Source organism: Hermetia illucens, chromosome 1 (assembly GCF_905115235.1).
Source record: "Hermetia illucens chromosome 1, iHerIll2.2.curated.20191125, whole genome shotgun sequence".
NCBI lineage: Eukaryota > Metazoa > Arthropoda > Insecta > Diptera > Stratiomyidae > Hermetia > Hermetia illucens.
The window spans coordinates 136,929,269-136,949,217 of NC_051849.1; the positions used below are offsets into that span (position 1 = coordinate 136,929,269).

At 39.9% G+C, this 19,949-nt stretch overlaps 1 protein-coding gene across 1 annotated transcript in view; it reads left to right on the forward strand.

Annotated features, from left to right (window-relative positions):
• The window catches only part of LOC119649803 (1-phosphatidylinositol 4,5-bisphosphate phosphodiesterase classes I and II), a 281,393-nt gene that overhangs the window by 66,043 nt on the left and 195,401 nt on the right, over positions 1–19,949 (forward strand). The window contains exon 2 of the mRNA XM_038052116.1: positions 18,434–18,976. Coding sequence (XP_037908044.1) covers positions 18,887–18,976 — 90 coding nt within the window. The 5' untranslated portion in view covers positions 18,434–18,886. The remainder of the gene's footprint in view (positions 1–18,433; positions 18,977–19,949) is intronic.

The following is a 19,949-nucleotide window of genomic DNA, read 5'->3' on the forward strand; positions in this document are numbered from 1 at the left end:
TCCAAATTCTTCCTTTGAAATCTCCTCGAAGTGTTCCTTTCATCTGTCCGTCGCGTCTGTTTTTTTTTCTTAGTGGAGATATATGCAAATTTAAGCGGGTTTTTCTTTGTTGTTGGATATATGGTTTTAATGTAATGCAGGTGGGGTGGATCCATTCCCGGTAGGATTTGCTAAGACATCACTTCCTGTTTTTACATAGTTTTCCCGGAAAAATGTCCATAGCAATCGTTTTCAATTCTTTTTCCTTTCTATGAGTTGGCTATGAATCAATATAATCAAATCATTGAATCATTTATTTTTACTCCTTATTTCACGTGAAATATACGTACACCGTGTGCGTATATGGGTTCTGTTTTTCCACCCCGGATGGAGACCGATGAGAGGAATAATTGGTGGTTTTAGATCTTGTTTTTCGCTGCGGGGAGAACAATACTCATAAAATCGGAAATAAATTCATTTCATTCGGACGAGCATGTGTATCGATACTATCCGCACGTACAGGATTTACATTTCATGGGAAAAATTACAATTCAACTGGTGAATTTGCCGCAGAAATGTTGTATGTGGATCGCGAGAACCATTAATTGAACAATTTCTGCCAAAAATACTTTGTGTGTGCACACATTAAAAATAATTTATGAAATGCAAATAGACAATTTGGCACAATGTTTCGGGTTGATGTGAGGTTATTTAATTTAGTCAGTCCGAAGCCGAGACTGTGCAAACTACAGTACATTGCCCCGCTGAGGAGAGAGGGAAGCTGTGGCTGCTGGCGGTGTGAATGGGTACATTGCAGTTCTACTTGGTACTCCGTGAGAATATTACAAGGATGAAAGGGAGTTAATGGAACTTGATTTAGCGGTCAATCATGGTCGCACAAATGACCTACAGTGTAGGGTCAACGCCGATCCCTTGCTATAGTTGTAAGAAAATGTTCATTAGGTGTGCTTTCGGAGAGACGAAGAAAAAGTAAGCTCCCATAAATACCATTGCTAATTCTACCAAACGGTTATGCTCTACCGCCCCGCATCCGTCTTAGCTCGATAGAAATATCAATTTTCAGAATCATAAATAAAAATGACATTATCAATTGGGAAATATTCTCTACCTCAACTTGGAAATACGCTAATATAGTCATTAAAGGGCTCAGTTCTTATTAGTCAAAAGATAAAAGTTCTCAGTGCTTATTGCCTTGCGTGTCGCGCCATTTAAGACACTTGCTTGAACTTGGTATTGCAGTTCGTAATTACTGCCGAGTATGAGGAACTTGGAGTCGACCGATTACTACTCTGCCTTTCGGGCCACATAGACGGAACTTGAAATGAAAATTAATCTGGATGGACATGAAAAAAAGCAAATTGATTCAGTCATTTTATTTGACACACAGCAAAGTGTAGGTGAATGAAATAAGCAGAAAGTCACAGTCTGGAATTTGAAATTTGAACCCTGCTTTAGTCAAGCGACTGGAAGAAGATACATCATCTGAGTCAGACAAATTGAATTCAAAATTTTTTTGCGACCATGCTTAAATCTTGCTTTTATTGCTGATATGAATTGGGAATTTATAAAAAATCAATTTCAGTGGCGACGCTGATAGTTTGCGGCAGTGAATGAATGATTATTTTTATTTTAAACATTCTTGTGTATATACAATTGATAGCTTTAAGTGCTGGCCGATTTTTCAGATTCCAAGAGCTAGAATTGGTTGTGATGATTGTTTTCAGTTACCTATTGCTTCGCACTCAAGAATACGTCTGGAATCACATTAGTCGAATTAAAGCAACCTTTAGGAAATTCGTTTCCTTAATGAAACACTACTTTTCCAAATTTCTAGATGGTTTTTTTTCTAGAAGATTTTCACCACCAGTCTAAAGCGAAGTTCAATATGGTTGCATGCAATCGCCCATATTATGTTATTTCTCCTTGTTCGCAGTGATGTTTTGCATGGTGTCTAGTGCGGAATGTGTGGAGAGCTCGAATGGGACATGACATCTTTGATCAAACATCTTAAAAAGGCTGGAGAGAAGTAGGTTCTTCATAAATGCAATTTTAATATTTCACGCGAATGTCAATTATTCTCGTGAGCATCTTATTTGTATGGCTTTAGAAGCAGTAAATTCGCGTTAAATTGCTGAGTTTGATCTGCTTTGGCGTTAATGGCTAGATTTCCATGAAATTTGGCATGTGTGTACGGTCCTCTATGCTTTTCCGAGATTTGGTAGTCGTAGGATGCATTTAAGGGGGGTTTTCCAGTCAATTTCTAAAAGTGAGTAATATACTATTAGTGAGTTTATTTGAGCAGATATCCGAATGGGACATATTTTGAGGCCTAGATTTCATTTAAGCGTACTTTCTTGGTTTTTTTCGGATTTGTGGGTTGGGCAGTTCCAGAAAATGAGTCCTGTCTCACTTTAAGTGTGCACATTTTGACTCCTTGCTCGCGCACTCTGCAACTCACGTCAAAACTAATATCAGATTCTGAAAGTACTAATTGAGACCTTTCATTTGATACCCCACGTGACTATATTCGATGAAAAAAGTTTTTACATCCCCCCCTTTACATGTACTGCACGTAAATTTATATCACTCACTGTCTGTGTGAGATTTCATAGTTCCCGTATGTCTTCCATCAAATTTCATTTGGATCGGTTTAGCAGTTTTAGAGAAAAGCGCCTGTGACAGACAGACAGGCAGTGAATTCGAAAAAGGCGCTCGCACTAAAAGCATCAGAAGGTTTTTATTTTATTTACTTAAAAAACTACTATTTATATGCTTAATTCTTCACACAGTAACTTGTGCTTATCCTCTATATACCCCTGATGAAGATGGAGAGTTTTAGGTTACTACTCACAATTTGGCAGGTCCTGAAAAATATTGCCAATGGGGATGTGCTACGCTGTTGGTAGCGTTGCCAAATTAATAAATTTGGGTGGTCTTCTGTTTACTCGAAAAACCTTTCCATCAAATTGAGAACACATCCTCGAAGTGGTTTCACTCTTGCTTGCCGTTATACTTCAGCGTCTTTCCCGACCTCCCTAGTCTTCAAGTATAAAATTGGCCGGTGCACTACATATGTCAGTATTCGGCATTCAAACGCTTCGCATTTATTCATGGCAAGGTTGGAGCAGGTGATCCACGTAGGTGCTCCATAACAGATGATGGGTTTTATCAGGCCTTGTAGAGAATCAGCTTGGCTTTGGTACTAAGACCTATTTTCTTGCGAAGAAGATAGTAGTTCTTACTAACTACGCCTCGTGCCTTACTTATAGCGACCCCCGGGGCGGATTAAATTTGAGAAATTCGTGAAACTTAACTCCCAAGTATTTGATCGTCTGTGAATTGCTCACTGTTGTATTTCCGATTTTAATTTTCAAGATTGTCTAGAGTTTAGCATTTTTATGGATATTTCTACAGCCTGAGTATCTATTAGGTTGTTGCAAATGAAATGGCTGTTTTGGTACTAAAATTTAAAATGACTGTAAAGCTTAAAAAAATTTATTTATTTAATCAAAATAGGTGCCAGTCGATTCAAAACACTTCTCCCAGTGAGATTCAAGAGCATGTATGCCAGTTTCGTAGAAGTCCAACTGCCGGGTGTTGATAAATTCATCGAAGGCAATTTTGACAGCCTGTTCGTTCTTAAATTGTTTTTCCGCCAAAAAATGATCCAAATGGTTAAAAAAGTGGTAGTCGGTTGGCGAAAGGTCCGATGAATGGATGAATGGATGAGGCAGAGTCAATCCCCATTACCTTCTTTTGATGGAGGCTCGGTTTCGGCATATGCTCCGGTGGCTTATCAGCATCTAGTCATTGTGTTGATAACTTTTCATTGCATGATACTAGTATGGGCAAAAGAGGATCGCTTCTGTTGCGGGAGAGTAAAGAACTGCAAATTTGCATTCGAAGCGCCATGTTTTGCTCTGTAAGGGCATGCGGAACCCATTTGCCGAGCTTTTTCACCTTTCCAAGTGTAAGTAAGGGAAACTGTCGAATAGTGTACGCCCAGTTTCTCTGCAATGTCTCTCCTAGAGTGCCGTGTGTCGGATTCAATCATCAACCAATAGTCGGGGGTCCTGGATGTCCATGTGACCCACTTTCAAGGTTTACGTCGCCTGACCGGAATTTTTCGAACCACCACCGTGTGGTTCGTTCGCTTACCGTATCAGTTCCAAATGCGCTGTTAATGTTCCTGGTCGCCTCCGCTGCTTTATGACCAAGTTTGAACTCATACAGAAACAGTATACGTTCTTGGCTCTTTGCCATCCTTTCTTCCTCTTTATTCACTGTTATCACAACGATGGTCAAAACTGGAATGTCTCCTTGATTAAATGTATGAGTATCTATACTTCATTATCCGAAACCAACAGCGCCAACTGGTGGTAGTTGGATACAGCAAAATCGCAACTAACTTCACTTGATTGGCAAATCGGCCATTTCATGTGCAAGAACCTAATAGATTGTCTCCTGAAACTATCCAATTGTGTTTTTGCCTCTTTTATTTTAATGCCCCAATAACGGAAGTATTTACAGAGCTTTTCTATAGTTTTGCCGGCCTTGTTGGGGCGGAGGTTTGACACGAAGATAAGGGTATCATCGGTATATTGGATAATGTCAGTGCCGGTTTCAGGAATGGGAACGTCAGCCATGAAAATGTTATGCGGTACCCCTGATGTTACTGGCAATAGATCGGAAAATTCGTTTCCCTCGTTGACGTAGAACAGCCTATCTTCGAAAAAGCTGATGGCAATTCTGATAATCGGAATTGGGAAATTGTTTTCGACTAGTTTGTATATGAGTCTGTTTGCCAATACGGAGTCAAACGACAGTGTCGTGAAGGTAGCTCAGTGCATGTTGCGTTCCGTGTTTCTGATGGAACTGGTGACTGGGAATGATATTTTTGAAATCACAATGCTGGACAAGTTCAGCGGTGCAGGCTCTCAAAAAGTTTTCCTAGGTTGGAAATCAGAGAAATGAGTCTGAAATTGTTTGGTTCGGAGGAGATTCCCTTCTTTCGGATCGCAACGATTTTTACTACGTTCCAAGTAGATGGAAAATAGCTGTTATTAATACAGTTGGTAACAACTGCTAAAAGAAGTTTTAAGCAGGCGGTGGTTGAATTTTCAATGATGAAATTGGATCTCGTCAGTGGCGGCTGATTTTTATCGCTTAGGTTGTGGGTCAAGGTGGTGAGTTGTGGAAGATTCAGAAAATGTTGCGAATCCATTGGTTTGACTGCGGTGTTCGTAGCCAATCACTAACTTATTGGAATGTTTGGAAAGGAGTTTTCTAATTGTCGCTTCAACAGTCGCAATTAAGGCCGGATCGTTTGGAGACGGAGAGGTATTGAACTGATCCTCAAATGATTCCGCAAGAACTTGCGCTTTTCGGGCGTTACTTAATAAGGAAGAAGTTTTGGGACTTTTATTTGCCCGCCAATCTGTATATATTCCGAAACATATTAGGCCCGGGTTTTATATTTGCCAATTTCCGGGTTAATTCTTTATCGCGAAAATTCGCCACCATTTGCTGAATAATTGTACTCAGACAATTAATCCTGGAAAGCAATACTTAATATTCTGCTTTATTTCCGTATTTGTGAAAAGTCTGCTTGAGGTTCCTGCGTTATATTTGTCTGACTTTCATGTGTAACATGATATCTTTGGGTAGAGAATTATATTCGAACTCATCGAATTTTATTAGTTTAGTATTTCTGCGTGTAGCAATGTTGATGGCGTCGGTGGCTACAATTATTGCTTGGTCGATTTCTTTGTGTCGGATTATAACGAGTTTTTTCAAGTTTAGATTAGGCGCTAAGTCTGATTTGAATTTGTAGTGTGTGTGACTTGCTTTTGCAGTTGAGTAGGCGGGGAAAGTTGGAATTCAACTACAAAGTGGAGGGACATGCCCGATGATGTTTTACAGGATTTCATCTGAAAACTTTGTTTGGTTTCTTTAGACAGCAGGAAGTGGTCGGAGACTACCGGGTTGCAGGTTCTCAATGGCGACTTCCTCAAAAAAATAGTCTTTTCAGTCTAGGAAGGCAGTGCCGGAATTGTTTCGAATAATGTTATATCCGGTGAAATTTACATTATACCTGCTGTTAAGATGAGTCTCCGAAATGCAGTAGAAGTCTGCCTTCAGAGTGTCGATTAGCAATTGGGCGGTGGCACGTTGGGCGTGTGAGATCAGGGACGCGGATTTGAATGTAATAATACCTAATTACATGAGTTAAAAATAAGTTTAATCGCAGCGAATTGGCGCTGCTCGTGCTGGCCGCAGAAACGAGAGCTTCAACCAAATATCGGAAACCTTGCTTCGCTGCTTTCGGAAGATATTTCTTAGCAGCTCGCGCGTGTGACATGCCTGGGCTGGTCAAATTCTGTGAAAGTTAAGCCACTGTTTGCTTGACTCAAGATTTCTCAATTGCCTTCCGGATTTGGGCAGCTTCCCGTCTGGCTACCATCTCTTTATATGCTGAACATCCATGATAGCTTGCAGGGTGTCCAGTTTGGCCACAGTTGCAGCAGTGCGGAACTTTCGTCGTGGGTCTTGAGCATTCCCCACGCCAATGACTTTTTTCGCATTTAACGCATCTGTGGACTATCGAGTAATTTTGGGCGATATGCCCGAAGTTTAGGGAGGTGTAACACTGCACTTCCTCCATTGGTTTGATCTTTTTGAATCTTTATGAACGATGCACTTCGCCTTGAAAACTTCACTTAGTTCTTGGGAGGGCTCAAAATTGGCTATAAAAAGACCAGATTGAGATTTTATAGGGAGCGAGGGGTTCTCCCTGTGGAGGACCTTATCTTGTTTGGTCATAAAATTCTAAAGGATGGATGGATGGGTTCTTGTGGTGGCACTATGCTCTTGCTCTTAAATGAGCGAAAAAAATCGTCAGACGCCTGCCATCATCCTCGGCATTCGTATGGGGAAGCAACGGAAGTAGAAGCGCCTTCTTTTTTAACGAGATGTTTCTGACTGCTATTAAAGGGAACCATAATGGGAAGCGTGTCAGCGTGTAATTGAGGTATGTGTCACTACCATGCCAGCAAGAGGAAAGTGGATTTTAGGCAACGTTGTAACAGGATATCTTCTTGATGCCTGGGCTTTCCTAGGAGGAACTATAAGAACTGCAAGACGTATTGAAGACGACAAGTTTTCGAGAAAAATTCTCATATTGGAGACCAAGATCAGACCCGAGTGGTTCAGAAGCACATTTGAATTTTGTATAGTGGAGGAATTGTTTCTTGCCCAGTGGACGCCGCAGCAGTTGTCCTTTCCACCAAAGCTCGAAAACTGCTTATATCTCCCTATAAGTATTGTACACACTATTGGGAAGGTGCTGTTACAAAATCGGTTGTTCCCTTTCACCGAGTTAGTGGGTGGTCTGCCGTCTGAATTTAGTTAAGGACTCAGTGATCGTTGCCTAGATATCAAGATTTTTTGTTAATTTCGCCTGGGGTGTTTGGTTAAATGCAATTTGGCCAAACTTTATGTGCCAACCTACACAGCTCAGTTAATCAAGAGTTCCCTATTGGAGAGGATTCTCTCGTAAGTGTTGGGATCAATGTTTACATTGTGGAACATTATGTACGCTAGGGTGTTTGGCCTTCGCATATGAAGAGACAACGTTAATTAGATCACCGGTCAGTGGTTGTAGTTGGAAAGCGATCCGAGGACGTGAAATTACATTGAATTGTAACCAATGAAGAACAGCGCGCATTTGGTACTGCATGAGGGTGAGGGAGGGGGAGTTATTATTATTGTTCCTAATTCGTTAAACCTTCTAGCGAATGAAGCAGTCTGTTGTAACTAGAGATGGCAGTAGGCGGAATTGTAGTGAAATGAGGTAGTTCTGGAAAGATGAAAGATGTTCTTACTGACTTAGGTTCTTATGGAACACGGTGGTTATAGAAAATGTTTGAATCGATGCGATGCTGCCGTTGGAATCATAGACGTTCCTCAAGCAATTGTCAAATGATCTGCTTGTTCAACTATCACTTTTTAGGACGTTTTTTTCACGATGCACATGTTGTACTCGATGGAAACCTTGAGCGTCCCCTTTTCTCTATTAAAAGCTCCTAGTTTTTTAAGGTTTTGTGTTTACACAAAATCAGTTTACTGTCTGCCTGTCTGTCCGTCTGTCTGTCCGTCACACGCAATTTTCTCGGAAACGGTTATAGCGATTGACACCAAATTTGGTAGAAAGTTGGGAACTGTGAACGCTCACGCATATAGTGAGTTACATCCTTTTACGAGGAATTTAAGGGGGGGTCCCTCTACATGAAAAAAGGGGTGTACATTTTTTTTTCATCAAATATAGTCATGTGGGGTATCAAATTAAAGGTCTCGGTTAGTACTTTTCGAAGCCGGTCTTAGTTTTGACATTTGTTTAAAAAGTGGGGAGTACGGGGGTTGAAAGTGGCCATTTTTTTAACGAACCCATCCTCAGAAACTACCCAACCGAAAAATCTGAAAAAAATCCGGGTGCTGCTACTATATGGTGCCTAGGCTTCGAAATACCCTTCATACCGATACCTGTTCAAATAAAGTTAATAATAGTATATTACTATAATTTTTAGTAATTGACAAGAAAACCCCCCTTAAGTTCACCCTAGAATCACAAAATTGTTGCAATGTAGGCCACAGCATAGAGCATGATCCTGCCAAATTTGGTAAAAATCGCACTATTGCTAATAAAGTTATAATAGGTCAAAACTGTCGCTTCTGTGCAAATTCAAGACTTTAAATATCAATATCACTTAAAGTGGATATTCTCATATAATATATGCATATAGTAAGTGCTACATACTAATGGGACAAATACACACTCAAATCTCTTTAGAAAAGAAATACACAAAACCTTTCATACCTGAAGCGTCTAGCTTCCGGTTTCTCGACTTGTTTTATTTCGTTTCATTCGGATTGCATTTTGTACGTATATATCCACGTGTCGTCTCCCCGAGTGATGAATATTGGGTCGAATTCGGATTTGAAAAGAATGCCAGTAACAAATGTGGCAAACCAACAAAAATAAAACATATCTTAATTCGGATCAGTACAAACATATCTTAAGTTGGCTACACGGTGGTAATTGAGGCAACTTTTTGTGTTAAGACTTTGGTTTCAACAATTTAAGCTTCTTTTCTTTTTTCGTGGTTAGATATTTTAATAGTGGTCCGGTTTTGTGAAGTGCACTTTTTTTCCAGTTTTCAATGATAATTCGGTTATGGGTAGGTTAAGGGTTTATATATAATTGTGATGGCCGCGGAAATCGACAAAAATTGATTGCATATTCTTCAAGTTATCTCAAGAATATTCTCACCAAATTTCATAACAATCTGAGAATGAGATTCGAAGTTATAACTGTTTATAACGCATTACTCCGCTGCTCCACCGTAGTTGTGTATAGACTTTTGAACCTTTATCGCCGTATATGCTGCTTGTAGTTGCAGCCACAAGAGAACCTATAATGGCTTATAATCAGCATCAAATCGATGTTTTGCAGTTTGCAGATGGAATACTGTATGATCCTGGATTCGACAACTCGATGTAGATAAATGAGTTAATTTTTAAAACGGAAAACAGAAACTTGCAACTTGAAACGCGATTGCCTCAGAATCGTGTTTTTGTAAAAGTGCGTTTGCAGCGGACACAATTACTAAAAATCTACTAATCCAATCAACGTCAAATTTTTATCTCTTATTTTAATTCTTTTAAAAATATATTTTTATATCTAAACAAGTCGGGAAACGGGAAGCTAGACGCTTCAGGTATGAAAGGTTTTGTGTATTTCTTTTATGAAGGTATTTGAGTGTGCATTTGTTGTCTAAAATATGCATATATTACGTGAAAATAGCCACTTTCAAGTGATATTGACATTCATAATCTTGAATTTGCAGAGGAGCGACAGTTTTGACCTAGTATAACTTTGTTAGTAATAGCGCGATTTTCACCAAATCAGAATCAGAATCATGCTCTATACTGTAGTCTACATTGCTGCAAAATTTTGTGATTCTAGGGTGAACTTAAGGGGGGTTTTCCTGTCAATTACTAAAAGTTATAGTAATGTACTATCATTAACTTTATTTGAATAGGTATCGGTATGAAGGGTATTTCGGAGTCTAGGCACCATATAGTGGCAGCCCCCCGATTTTTTTCAAATTTTTCGGTTGGGTAGTTTCTGAGAATGGGTTCGTTAAAAAAATGACCACTTTCAACCCCTCGCACTCCCCACTTTTTCAACAAAAGTCAAAACTAAGACCGGCTTCGAAAAGTACTAACCGAGACCTTTAATTTGATACCCCACATGACTATATTTGATGAAAAAAAATTCACACCCCACTTTTTCATCTATGGGGACCCCCCTTAAATTCGTCGTAAAAGGATGTAACTCACTATATGCCTGAGCGTTCACAGTTCCTACCTTTCTACCAAATTTGGTGTCAATCGGTATAACCGTCTCCGAGAAAAATTCGTGTGATGGACAGACAGACAGACAGACAGACAAACAGACGGACAGACAGACAGTAAACCGATTTTAATAAGGTTTTGTGTTTACACAAAACCTTAAAAAAGTAAACATTTTGGTAAAATCGTTGCTATTTTTTTAATACTTCGTATTTCAGCGACCAGATAATGTAATACATTAAACATTCTGATTTCGGTTCAACCATTATCGAGTTATCGTCTCAACCGGACTCCACTCTGGAAAATCAGTTGTAGATCCGCCATTTTAACATTTTTATACAAGTATCTCACAATATGTATTAATTTATGCTTCTCACTGTAAGTAGTCGCAAAAAAATCGAGAAAATGTCATATCACCCACTTCAGCTGTATATAACTCCTTAAGTGAAATGTAAGAGCAGAGAGGGGCTACTGCAGAGCGTTGTTCTTCAAATGAGCTTCAAAAGATTTATTAATATAGCATTATGTACCTTTCTTCTATGAGCTCTGTCCCTGTATTGAATGTAAACACAACCAAATCGGCATACTCCTAACTTAGCTAATAAGGCTGCCATCAGGTCGACAAATCATCATTTCTATTGAAAATCCAGCACAGTTGATACACCACTTTGAATAAATTTGATTAAAAGTTTTCACCCTTTTCATTACGCATTGGGAAACCTGAATTTCGTCAGCTATGTAGCTCAAGGAACCGGAAAGGACACAAAGCGGTTAGTAACTTGACTCGCTTAATATGTGGCTCCGATTTCTAAAGCTCTCCTGTTTGTTCGTGAATTATTAAATGGATCAAGTTGATTAAAGCAATTTCCGTCGTGTGTTCGTATGTTTGCGGATTACATATTGACCAAGTAAGATATCTAATTTTACCGCTTGTCACTCTTTACACGGCCGAGCAGCATCCTTGTATCCTAAAATTAGATCCTTAGATCTTAACCTTAAAGATATAATTAAATGTGCTCTCGATTTGATGGATTTGCTTCCCAACGTTGTTCTAATAAAATAATTCGCCCTGAAGCCTAAGCTCAGCTGGATGGAAACCTAAATACATGTTCCCACACACATCCATATGTATCTCCTGTTACACATCCATAAGTAGGCAAGCAGTAAAACTGTAATATTACCTACACTTTCACTCTAATAGCCCAATAATTTACGGACATGTGGGAAAATTGATTTTTTCCTTAGGGGGTTTTCAGTGCTGGCCGGGCGCCTGCCTCCCGTCCTCCTGTTGGGCTATATTAAACTAAATCCTTGGCGAAAAAGAAGAGAGCAAAAGCAAGACAGCGGCTAGAAATTGATTCCTTCTTACGCAGGGAGAAAATTATATAAAATCAATTTTCTGGAAATTCACTGGCATGGTACCATTGCTCGGACATTGGACGTTGAAATTTCCAGATAATCAAGATTAAATGTGGCAAGAAAAGAATGCGCAAATGGAAAGCGTGCAATAAATTTTGAAAATTACGTCTGAGATGTTTCAGCTAAGGTTGAGGTTAACGTGAAAGTAACCATTAACAAAAAAATGAATTTGCTGCAAATAGATCAAAATCCTTGGATTAGTGTCTTGTAGATAGTGAATGGTCTTTGATAAAAGAACTCAAATCTCGTTAAATCAAGAATGGATTACTCCTTATCAATAATGATAATTGGGCACTTGAAATTTTATCAGAAACACCTGATATTTTAAATTGAATCAACTAACACGATAATATCTGTCGTTTCCACCATGAGTGTCTTTGAATTTGACTATCCTTTGCTGAAAGATTCGTGATATCGTTATCTAATCTGCATTAGATAATTTTTTTGTGGAAACTCCGAGAAGTCTGGTGTCCCATTGTAGCTATCAAACGATTATCTGGGTTTTCAACGTTTTCTAGTTGAATTCATTCATAATCTAGCGATGTAGGCGACATCGACAAAGTTAGGGGGCGAACTGTGGAAGATACGGCAGAATTTTGGGTGCGGAAGAAGGTTACAATCGCAGAATGAGTGGAAATAGTTTTTGTCTGTAAATCGAGCTATGCCGGAGCTAATATTGCGCTGGTTTGTCGAGTTTGTGAATAACAACAGTTCGAAAGGATTGAATACTACTCCCGAGCCAGCTCCTTCCCTTACGATGAAACATTCAGTTTCATAACTTCTGAAGATGGATAAAATCCTGGACATAGTGTCCTTCGAAAATTTTACTAATTGGCCCTGAAAATCTGTGTGCTCTAGAAATCCCTTCAACGAATGACTTAAATAGAATTTGATATTGACTAGGGACTTGCGGCCCAATCGGAAAGGGATTTGAAATAATGGAAGCTGTAGGAATTGGACTTACACGAATTTGCTATGTTCTAATCTGAGATCGAGCTATTCTAGGTAAAATTCTATTGAAGTATGAGGAACGTAATTGGGAGGGAATTTGCTGTACATTCAATTTATAAATAATATATTATAGATTGTACAGCTATGCTTGTAGAAAGGATATTTTCTCATAGTTTTCAATGTATGGTAGAACGATATCTGTTAGGGCTAATTAAAATGAGTTGTCCAATTTTTACTTTAAATTTTTCATCATTATCTTGCATATAATGTTTTTTAAATGTCAAAACTCAATCTTGTGATTGTAGTACTGCCTAAAAAATTCTCTGATCCAATTATTTCAATCAGACGGCCACCATAGTTGTCTTGGCAACTAATTTGTTCTGAAAATTGTGATGTAATATTCGCAGCAAGCATTTATCGTAGGTGCTGAAATTTGACCTCATTTACTTATGTAGGTGAAGGGGAAGGTATAAGATCGTGAGACGAACAGTCGACGAAGAGATTGTAATGCCCTGGTGGCAGAACTGCTAAATTTTCGCAAAGTGATATTGTGAACGAGTTCAGTCGAGCTAAAATTCGACTCAATAGCCGGTGAATTGCCCTTTTTGATGTTGACCTAGGCAATATCTTCGACTTGAATGTCGAGAAATCGACTTTGCCTTTGGCAAAACGTTATTAGAGGAATCAAGGTAACGGAATAGCCGAATTACTGCCAGTAGTCATCTAAGGAAAGAATCGGCTAGCGAAAGGGCAAATTTACATCTTAGGTCGTCTCCTGGAAAGGAGGGAATAGCCTTGGAATTGAGATAGGCCTCAATAGGTACGGTAAGCATTACAATAGTCCCAGACGAGAAGTACGCCAGGAATGAAGTGATAAGTGATGCCAAAATTTGTTGGTTCTGCTCCATTTTTTATCACCCCTAAGTATTTGAAAGTGACTTCGAATTCGAATGGAAGCCAAATTTCGCTTACGGCGCTTGGTGGTGAGAACCGCTTTCGTCTTTTTCTCCGCAAGTGGGTTTACCAACCCTGTGTTGCACCCGCGGTGTTATCGGTGTCATACCATAGCCCCAGGGTCGCTACCACGCAATATTCCAGCTAAGCTACTAACCAATTTGGTAGCATGAATGGTTGATCAGGCTTTACGAAATCGATACAGCCGATGTGAAAGGCCTTCTTCAGTTTCAACAACTGGTATGCCAGCCTTAGTAAGGTGCATCAACTTGTCCCGCTTCCAGGATGCAGAAAATATCCCTTCGGACATGCACCCTTGAAAGAACTCAGTGAACATGTCCGACCTGGATTTGAGGATGGGTTAGACCCAATGTTTCACCATTGCCTAATTTTGCTATAGATCTTCAGCACCTCGTGTTTGGTGACTATCGACGTTGGCCCCCTCTTGCTGGGGGAATAACTCCTAGATGATTTTCTGAAAGAGAATAGGACACGTAATTTACGGACGGAATCGTCCTATCATGGTTCTATAGGCGCTTCTCTACGGGTTTCTGTCCGCCCCAGAGCAGAGCTCATATGGGATATCAAATGAATGGGCTCAATTGATAGTTTTGAAAACTAATTTTCACTACCTGTTGGGAGGTAAAGCAATTAAGAACCACAATGCGTGTACCATAAAATGTAACCGATCTCGCTCTCAAAGTCTATTGAACCGAAAAACCTGAGAAAAATGTAAAAAGTGCACCTGTATAAAATCTATGCATATAAATTACGAGTTTGGCACTCAAATATCCTTACATAAGAAATACACAAAACCGTTCATACATGAAGCACCATGGTTTCGATTTTCGGTTTGTTTGAAAGTTGTGAATTGAAAGTTAAATTTTAAAATTGCGTTATAATGTATAATGTATAATGTAAGACCATAAGATACGCGAAATTTTAAATTGAAATTATCGTCATCATCAACGGTGCAACAATCCGTATCCGGTCTAGGTCTGCCTTACTAAGGAACTCCAGACATCTCGGTTTTGCACGGAGTTCCACCAATTCGATATCCCTAAAAACGATCTAGCTTCTTGGTGTACGCCATTGCTTCATCTGAGGCAGGGTCTGTCACATCTTCTTTTTCTACCATAGACATTTCCCTTACAAACTTTCTGAACTGGATCATTCTCACTTATATGGATTAAGTGACCCGCACACTGCCACCTATGCAGCTGGATTTCAAACGATGTGGTATCGCTCATAAATTCTTCGAAGAATTTTTCTTTCGAATGCGGTGAAAAATTGGCAATGTTTCTTGCCAATTATCCAGGTCTCTGAGAAACATTTAAGAGCTAGTAAGATCATTGTATTGTACAGTAAGTGCTTTGACTCTATCTTGAGACATTTCGAACTTTTGTAAGTTAAAATAGGCGCCAATTTCATCGTCGTATCTGTTGTGTGTCGGTTGTGATTTTTGATCCTAGAGAGGAGCATCTATCAACGGTCTCAAAATTATATTCTCCCACCTTTATTGTTGCTTCTTTGTTTTTCGTTGCACACGTTACCATCACATATCCTCTTGTCTTAGTCCGTTGTTATGTGAGATGGCGCGGTCCATCTGCCCATATAGATGCAGGCAAGGAGGACGATCTTCAAAATGTCCGGGAGTACTAGTGATGCGGGGAGCTGCCCAAAACTGATATTGTTTCTAGGTAGCATCCCGAAACTGATACCAGGGGATAACATGACAACGAGTTTTCACTTCGATAATAAGTATGCAACTAGTTGGAGCAACAGGGAAAACTGGGAAAGCGTGGCATTGACGAACGGCATAAATCAGCAACTGGTTGCCTAGTACACTGATGGATTCCTTACGGTCATTGGTCCAAGGAGAACGCACTTTGATCCAATGGGTAAGCATACATATATATCATATATCAGGCGGAAATATACGCCAAAGGCAGATGTGTCTCCTACAACCTCAAAAGGAACCACGGGGGTAGAACATTGCTATTTTAATCGAAAGTTAAGCAGCTATCAAAACATTTAGATCCTACCAAGTGAATCCCAAATTCCCCGCTCACCTCGCTTAATAAGGTCTGAATACTCTGGGTTCTAGGCTATATTAGTTTAGAAGGCAATGGAGCAGCGGACGTGCTGGCCAGGAAAGGAGCAGCGACGCCACTATACCGGCCAAAGTCATTATGTGGAGTCGGAAATGGGTTCATTGCTACGACATTAACAGAAGAAGAGGAGCAGCTGAGCCAACTTTACTGGGTGAACTTACCAGAAATGGGGAATACGGACTCAAGTGCTCGAAAGATTTTTCAATCTCACCAACAAGAGTCTCCGGATCATAGTGGGAATACTTACTGGTCACTGCAGGCTAAACAATCGCCTGATGAAGCTAGGGATATCTACGGGTTAAACAATCACCTGATGAAGCTTGGGATATCTACGGACGCTGCCTGTAGATTCTGTGAGGAGAATGTTGAAACCTCCACACATGTTCTGGGACAGTGTCCGGCACTCGTGCAAAGTCGATGAAAAGATTGTTCAACTGATGGTCATATTCCAACAGTTACTTCATCGTTTGCCGCAGAGAGATTTGCTTGAAGTGAAGCCTCTTTGGTATGGGTCTATGATGTTCTGCGCATATGGGACTATCCAGCCTAGCGAGATCTTATAGAGAGTACTCAATGCCTCTTTATTTGGTGCACTGCGTGGTATCCTTTTTTGCATGTATGGGACAGATAATGCCTCGCTCGTAATCGTCAGGCATTGATTCGCTTTCCCACACCTTGAGCATCAGTTGATGAATCGCTTGATGCAATTCGGTTGCACTTCCATCTTCAGATTGATGATAACAGTTCCGCACGAAGATGAGTATTAGTAATTGTGCATGTTCCTTGCGTTGATTTTTGAAGGTCTGAACTAAAACGCTAGCGATACTAGTATTAGCCATTGCTTCCGAGACCTCGGTTTCTAGAAGAAGAGCATGAGCGCCGATTATCGTCGCTGAGGAGAGCATTTACGATTGCTATGGTGGTCGTGTCTGGCCAAAAAGTGACAGTTAACTCATTTGAGGCAAAAATGTGGTAGTCAAACGTAACTTTCGGAAATTCTCGAAGTTGGTCTTGTATCTGCGGCGGTTCTACTAGTGTATAGACAATATAACCAAGGCGTACGGAGAATGTTGTCGTTGTCGGAAAATCCGGCGAGGGAACGTAGGTGCTAGAGAAATTGAGCCAGTGTTTAGTCGGTTATTAGCGCCTAAATGGCAGACCACTTGGAAACCTTTTATTTCTTCAGATTTTTACGTCAATGGTATTCAGCCACTGAAGAGTATATAAAAATATTGTATGTCTATACAATTGAATGGAATAGCCATGTACCCCAAAGTGTTCTTACCTAAATCCGAAATTTTCAGTACCAAGCCCCAAGTGGTGTGGTTCGTCGTCAACTGGAGGCGGACTCAACGCTCTCTTAATCAACAAAAATAAATTTTTTTGCTTGGTTCAGCGTAGAGCCAAATTAGGTGATTCCGCTCAATACAATTCCACGTTGCTGTTGCGAATGAATACTTAAAATGAAACAATTATTATGTGGTTACCCTTTGTCTGATGGGGCAAATGCATGCCTTGCTGATGTTACTGCTGAATATCGTTTGCCATTTTGTAACACACGTTTGCAGCTCGTGTTGCACAGTTGGAATTCTGCACATCCTCTTTGCAAATATACCACTGTTCCTTAGTTTTATTCCAAAAAATGAGATGGTCCTACCGTTGATATATCATTATTTGGCTGAATTGACAAAAAGTCCAGTAGCTTTCGCCATCGAGCTCGCAATATACTCTAAAGTATACAATTTCATGTTGTGAATTTTGCAATTATGTACAATTGATCCTTGTGACCTACTCGGCAAAGCAACGATGAGAGCCAACAAAAGCACAACTTCCCATCGGCTTGCATGGCGGTTGCAAACAATCACAATAAAATATCCAATTTCTACGATAATTTAGGGTTTTTGTGGTTTGCTATAAACTTCTACATGACCCAAAATAAATTGTGATTAATTTTATGAATAAAATAATGGAAACGTGATTGCCCGCGATTTTGGATGACCGCAGCATTTTCCGGTTTCCATCTTACGTTGCTCGGAATAATGATTCTATGCGTGTACTCTTTGCGGCGTATGTAGGTGTTTCCATGTAATTACATCCGATCGGTCGTAAATTTAACCGGAACAATACTGGAGGTTTTTAATGAGGTAAAATAAATTCAGAATTGAAATTCCGAGAGTTTTACTGCAGGGATCCGGGGTGCATGGGTCCAATGAAATTGAGCAGAACTTGAGCATGTGCCAGTATCAAAACAATTGGAACAATTGAAATGCACAGAAATGGGATGTATTTTTAAACTTATATTGCATTGATTTGGGTTACGGGAAAGTTTCGTATCCTTGGGAGTTTCAAAAGATCTAAGACGATGAAAATTTATTGGAAGTGAAGGCTAGATAGCACCATCCTTCTGGGTACATCGAACCCTGCGATTGTCGCTTCACTGCTCAAGAATTGCATTTCCATTAAGTAGATTGTAGCCGGTGTCCTTAGTTCTAAGTCGTTTCTTCATTGTTCTCTATATATGTTATCCTCTTCGTTCTTTCCAGTTCCAAGGAGGCACTAAAGTGTAATTTTCTTCATTTCAGATCCACTGGGGCAGCAAGACATCCTTCCCCCGAGCATATTCCAGTTGAACGCTTCACTTCTTTCAACCTGTCATCAACCCAAGTGAACACCTCTGCTGTGTCTAATGCGTCTACTGAACGCTCATAAGCGCAAACAGGATCAGTAGTGGGACCGGCAGCAACAGCAACTACAACACCATAAATCTAAAATGATTCAAAACAATTTTCCATTGTGAAGAGAAAATCACAGCACCATGAGAAAGGTCTTCTCGTGGTGATAATAATTTCATTCTTTTCTTGCACGGTGCGAATTTGTACCTTGACTACATTCATTCACTCGAATTGGGCAGACAGTAGCGTCCTTTTAGCTCTACTGTTGATTCACTAGAAAAGAGTAATACCGTCACTGCCATACGGTACCAGAGAGAAAGGAGTTTTTGTTTTGGTGTAGAAAGGAAAGAATCTAAGGAAATCATGCTGGGAAGCGGAACTTATGTGTCAGCTGGACCGGTGGAGGTGTCCAAAGCAATGCAGGATGGCGAGAAGTTTATTAAATGGGATGAGGTAAGTACATCGACACGTCAGTTTATATTCGTGAATATAGCGTGTTTTATCTTTGAAAGTATGACAGTATCAGCATTTCCTCCTATTGAATAACTTACGAAACCATTAGGTGGCGCAGGGATAGTGAACGTAAAAATTGAAGGAGACTTGATTTCAGAGGGGAGAAGAACGGAGCGGATACAGTGGCATGATCGAATTGTGTTGCCTCGAATTTACGAAAAAAATGTTCGTTCGACAGGATACCGTGCTTGAAGATTTCAGTGGAAATTATATTTGCTGTAATATCCTTGATTTAGATTGCTTGCCAAAATAGCTGAATTATTATATTTATTCTGGTTAGACTGAATGCGAAAAATGTTAGCGAAGAGAGAATACAACTCCCTTTCATATTTATAATTTACTCTAAGGGTCAATCTGTCCTTGCCGAATTTTTTGACATTGGGTCATTGGCATCACACATAATTTTCCAGAATTACTTTATCCGTACTACCTATTGTTCCGAACAAGGATATTTATGATGTCGCTCATCACTTACCGTAAAAATTGCACTCGGATGCTGATTTTGTGCAAACCTATTTCCACCTTCATTATGTTTACCAAACCACTTGGCTACATCAACCATCACCAGGTAACGACACACCGTAAGCAGCACTTGTAGTTTTCGTTGGCAACTTCTGACATTAGGCGGCGGGTTTCAGGATCACGTTTCTTCCCGCTGAGATTGATCGGCGGTTAGATTTGTGAGTTATCGAACAGTCATAAGGTGCGGTCTTCGCCTGTGACTCTGGCCCGTGGCAAAGTGTGTCTTTGCCTTGATTCATATAAAGCTAATCAAGTCGCGGTGAAGGAAGCGTTTCCCTAACTTTTCACTATGCGAATTTTCAGTTGTCTTCCGAAGGGTGGATTTATTACTAGTCTATACCTGAAAATATTCTGACAGAATGGAAGGAGTGGAATTCACAGAATGAATTGT